We start from the raw sequence: 5,550 nt of genomic DNA, 5'->3' as shown, positions 1-5,550 counted from the left end.
TTTTTGGAAGACTATTTACTTTGATGTTTCATGTCAAAGAATTTTCAAGGACACTGCAGGGAGTTGAACCCCGTCTAGCTGAAGCCAGAGTACCATCTACCAGTGCCTTTTGCTGTTTTGACTGAACATAGAAGCAAAGAAAAACCTGGACTCCAACCAGCATATATACCCTCTCCATTTCTATGGGCTTGGGACCATCACAGAAAGTACACAGCTTTGTGACTCTCTGAGGCTGGATTATATATATGTTTTTTATTTTTACTTTTTTTAATTTTAATTTTTTTATCACAGACTAACACATAACAAGTTATTGTACATTATATACATTTGCATAAATACATGGAAATAAAATATAATACAGTTTTAATTAATGACTGGAAGTAAACATGAACATTTTTGTTAAAAGCTTCAATTTAACCACAAAAAAGAAAATGTTCTTAAAATCTTTTTCAATGTTTTCCTGGACATTACCAGTGTCTTGTGTCATTACATTTAGGAATCTTGATTTTCACTTTTTTTTGTGTGTGTGGGGGGAAACTAGAGCACCCAGAGAAAACCCCACGCATGCATGGAAAGAACACGCCAATTTAACCATGCAGCCCGTTTTTTCAATTAAAAGCAAAAAACAAAAAACAAAAGTTGAACTCAATCACTGCACACACTCCCACTAGCTTCTAAACCCTGACCAATCATGATTTACATCTTTTCTATTTTGGGTTGTGGGGGGAAAACTGGAGCACCCAGAGAAAAACCCACGCATGCATGGAAAGAACATGCAAACCTTGCCATGCAGCCCCTTTTTTTAAAACTAAGTTGATCTTTTTTTTTAATTGTGTGCAGTCGCTTGCTTGACTTTTTTACAGCAAAACAATCTGCGCCAAAATTTGGTGAAGGAAAACCTCTTGACCTTCTTTCCTTTCTTTGGTTCCTCTTCTTCTACCTCAACCTGTTCTTCTGTGGTTTCTCCCTCTTTGACTCTGGGAATCAGGAATGCATCACCAGTCTGTACAGAGACTGTTTTCTTCTCCTCAGCATCAGAGTCAGTCTGCACAGAGACCGTTTTCTTCTCTTTGTTTGCCTTCATTTCTTCCAACTCCCTTTTTGCATCTTCTGCTTCTTTTTCTCTGAGTTTGTTCAATTCAAGGAGAGCCTTTTTCTCCTCCTCATGTTTCTTCAGTTGCTCTTTCAGCTCAGTAATTGTGGATTCATGCTGAGCAGAGACCTCCAGTTTCTTGTTTAGGTCAGCATTTTCTCTCTCCAAATCTTCAACTTCATCAACCAGAACTTGATTTTCTGCCTTTAGTTCCTCATTTTCCTTTTGAGACTCCTGATATTTTCTTTCAAGGTCCTCAAAGGCTTTGTTGTTGTCTGGTTTGGGTCCTTTGCCTCCCTTTGCAGCCTTCTGCTCTTTGAAATCTTTAAGCTGCTGTTTCAGCTTTTTGATGCAAGCTTCATTTTTGTCATTGATGTCCATTTGTTGGATCAACACGGCCTTGCACTCTTCCAGCTCCCAGACCATGTCAAGGTTGGTCTGTTTCAGGGTCAACTGTTCTTCAGTCGTCTGGTCTTTCTCTTCTTTTAAGTTGTTGAATTTCTGTCTCAACTCTTTGGTGTCAGTTGAAACAGCAAGTTCTTCTAGTTCTTTCTTCAATTGAGCATTTTCATGCTCAAGAGCTTCCACCTTGGTAGAAAGAGCCTGGCCTTTTTTGTCCTGGATGAGGTTTTCATGGGCCTTTTTCAGCGTGTTGAGTTCCTCCAGAACTTCACTGAGTTTTGGGCTTGGATTGTTGCGCCTGTTTGCCTTAGTTACACGGGGCATTTTTACCACTTGTTAGGTGTAAAATAACAGAAATGACAGAGTTTCCAGAAAGTTTCAGAAACAAAAGCTTTTTGTCTCTGCAAAGAATGTGCTCCAAGTGCGTTTCCAAAGTACTCTTTCTAGAGCAATAACCTTAGATCTCTTCAACCACAGCGAATGTTTTAACTAGAAATCTGAGATGTATTTATGAACTAGAGTGGCAGTCTACATTATGTCACATTATGTCATGTGATGTCATGTGATGTCATATGATGTCATGATGACAAACTCACATCAGGTGCTCTGACATCATCATTACATAAGGGCATTCATGTCACGTGAGATTTATGACATCACTAAACCCTGATTCTATTCCCTTTATCTTTAGAATTGTATACCTTTTATCTTTTGTTGTTTTTTTCTATTTTTTAATTAATTAGTAACTAACAAAGCACCAACATCAGGTTGGTATAGTCATCATGACATCATAAAGCAGTTGGTGACATCAATGGGTCTTGACTTTGGGCTTTTTGTCACGTTGCCTAGCAACATGACTCTAAGGCATCATCAAAGGGCCTTTGTCATGTTGCTAGGCAACAGAGCTCTTTTCTTGGTACAGAATAGGATTGATGCAACCACTTACACAATGTATCAGCTCTCTCCAGCGGTTTAAAGAATGATAAAAGACAATGTTTAAAATTAATTTTAAACAAATATGCAATGAAAAACGTAAGAAAAGAATAAAAATGTAAATTAAAAAAACATACATTTAAAGATAAATACAGATAGGTCATATAGACATTTTTGCTCTTGAGCACCTCCTGAGGTCACCAGCAGCTTCCTTTCCGGGTTGTTCCTCCTGAGTATTCTTAGGAAGTGGAGATGCTGGGCCTTCTCCAGCGCCACTGTGGATTGCTCTGGATCGTATAAATGCACTGTTTACTTTTTCTGAACAAATCTTATCAAGTTGGAATTTAGAGCAAGTTTAACTAGAATTTTCTGATGACATTATTGTGTTCTGGTTGTTGTCCTTTAATGGGTAATCTATCAGGCCAGGAATTTGAAACAATGGTAAAGTCTCCTCCAATAAATATTTTATCTGTTGCTATGATTTTAGTAGAATGGAAAATTTTTCATGCGAGTTTTTCCAACCTATTCTAATTTTGTAGTTTGTTATTGTACCCATATAAAGTCAGCACAATAAAGAATTGCTCATAAATTTCAATAGCTGCTAATAACCAGTGGCCTTCTCTATCTCCAAGATGCCTAATTATTCTTCCCTGAAAACCTGTTAAACAGAATCATGACTCCTGCTGAGCGGCTCGTGCCGTGTGATAAAGGACTGTATCTCCCCATTGTTGTTTCCAAAAGACTTCATCTGCTGGACCTGAGTGGGTTTCTTGCAGTAAAATTAGATTTGCCTTGAATTCTTTTGTAATATTTATCAAACCTCTGGTATGTAACCCTTGTGCTATCCTAGGCACTTTAACATTGGGAGTTGGGTCATCTAGACCCACTAGACATTGCGCTGAACCTTTTTTCTTCAATGATTTGTGAACCTCACTGGTGTCCATGGATTACATGAAATCTTTCCACCTTTAACCACCTTTGTCATGGTAGGAATAACACGTCAAAGTAAGGGTGATGTCATCTAAGATAGCACAAGGGTTAAGAAACAAAGAAAATAGATATGAACACTGAACAGAATACTTGGTGTCTAAATAAACGCTGAGATTTCCTAAAGATGCAGGAATCCCATCATCCCAGGTCCCATCTTCTCTTGTATCTTTAGCCCTCCAGACATTTCTCTCTCAACTCTTTGTTTTCTGATGAGAGATGCTCCACACCTTCTTGCAGCTCCACAAAATTTTCTTTCTTCTCTTTTGTAGATTTTCCAATCACATCCATGTGATTCTCTATGCCTTCCAATTTCTTTTCCAAGTCGTCAAATCTGTTCAACGTGAGGGAGGCTAGCATTACCAACGCCATCTTGTTTTTTCAAGGCTCCTCGTTTCTTCACTCTTTTTGGTTTGGGCTGTTTCAGCAGATCGGGTCATTCACATACTCAGCAACCGCTTGCTCCATTTGCACCGTATCTCCTTCTAATAACTGAAGAATGACTAATCATGGTCGCTAACGTTAGCTTGCCTTGGGTTAGCCATTCTTTGAGAAGTAGAGAAAAAATATGAAAAATGTATCTTGAATCAGGTATCTTCTTTTTTTTATATTGATTTTCTGAGGCTTCTGGGGATGGTTGGTCTCACCACAATTCCTAATTGGACACAAAATTTGGTTTCTCTTTCAGAAATTGCCCCAAAAACCGCCACTCACTCCACCATCTTCCAAAACTCTCGGGTCACGTTTGTTCTGAAGCACTTGTTTTAATTTTAAAATTGATTATAGGTCAAATGTCAATCTTTTTTCTTAAGCCCTTGTTTTTATTTTTAAAGTTATGATAGGTCAAAGGTCCCTTTTTTAAATTTTTATATCAATTATGGCTACTATGAAGAACCTATAATCTGACATATTCAGTTGTTTCACACTCTTTTGTTATGTATATCATTCCACATGTGTTAATTCATAGTTTTGATGCATTCAGTGTGAATCTACAATTTATAGTCATGAAAATATAGAAAACTCTTTGAGTAAGAAGGTGTTTCCAAACTTTTGGTCTGTATTGTAACTCATCAGTAGGATTACTCCAAAAATATTTGGCATTTTCCTCATTTTGTGCACCAACTACAACAGTAGAAATCTTGATCTTAAACAGTGCAGCTGTTTTCCTGCCTGCATTAGCTTCTGTCTTTCTGTCAAATAGGATTCTAACACCATCTAAACAACAGGCAGACCTAAAAAATACATTTTAGATGGAAAATAAAGACACATAATAAAAATGTCTACAATAAAGATTTACATTATCATCATGAGCTGAGTCATCTAAAGGCACGCCATGATCCAGGTTTAGCGCAACCGCGGCTGCGCTCCGTGCTCACCTTGCAGCCTGCGGCCTTCACTTCTCCCCTTTTCCTTCACACACATTTACCGTGTCAGAGACAGGAGAAGCAGCTGGAGGAGGCGCCAACTCACAAGTTTTAGGCCGTTCTAAAATCTGTGATATAACAGATAATAGAAAACCAAAAGTGGCCCAGATCTTTGTTGTTTCCAAGCACTGAGCCGCCCCCACATTAAATTTGCGCCCGCGCCACCCCCCGTACGGACCGTTCCTAAAACCGTCACTGATCTTGGTCAATATTTTTCCAATCTGGTTTCTCGCAGGGAATTCTGGGAGATTTCCAGGGCACTGGATTTTGGACTTGTAGATCCAGACAAAATGGTGAACGCCTATATAGTGCACTATGTAGTGAGTAGTAAAGGAATTCGGACATAGCCAGTGTTTTTCTTTGCATTTCATGACATGACTTGAGCAGCGACGCAAAGTTGGAATTTCTTTTATTCAACACAAACCTTAAAGGAGAAATAAACTGTTTTCCTGCTTTCATCAAGGCGTTTTGAAGACTGTTAGAAGAGATGTTTGCATTTATTGTGCTTCATGACGGTTAACAGCAGCACAGTAATAGAAGCTGTCACAATAACGAAATGCATCATGGGAAATGCAGTGAAAAACAGTGGTGCTGATGACGGACAGACTTGAATTGAGTTGAATTTCCTCTGTCTGTGTGAACAGCATGATGCACAGAAACAGCTCTTTCTCTGCGCGTTCTTAGTTCATGGATGACAGAAAAGGCAGAGTG

At 38.6% G+C, this 5,550-nt stretch overlaps 1 protein-coding gene across 1 annotated transcript; it reads right to left on the bottom strand.

Annotated features, from left to right (window-relative positions):
• Positions 1 to 237: 237 nt before the first annotated feature.
• Positions 238 to 2,511, bottom strand: LOC110013669 (polyamine-modulated factor 1-binding protein 1-like). Its single transcript, XM_020700130.2, has one exon. The coding sequence runs from the start codon at positions 1,817 to 1,819 to the stop codon at positions 827 to 829; it is 993 nt and encodes a 330-aa protein (XP_020555789.2). The 5' UTR covers positions 1,820 to 2,511; the 3' UTR covers positions 238 to 826.
• Positions 2,512 to 5,550: the final 3,039 nt, after the last annotated feature.

The sequence above is a fragment of the Oryzias latipes genome, chromosome 18 (genome assembly GCF_002234675.1).
Source record: "Oryzias latipes chromosome 18, ASM223467v1".
Classification (NCBI taxonomy): Eukaryota; Metazoa; Chordata; class Actinopteri; order Beloniformes; family Adrianichthyidae; genus Oryzias; species Oryzias latipes.
Note: the sequence above shows the minus strand (reverse complement) of the source record. Positions and strands in the feature narration are given on the sequence as shown.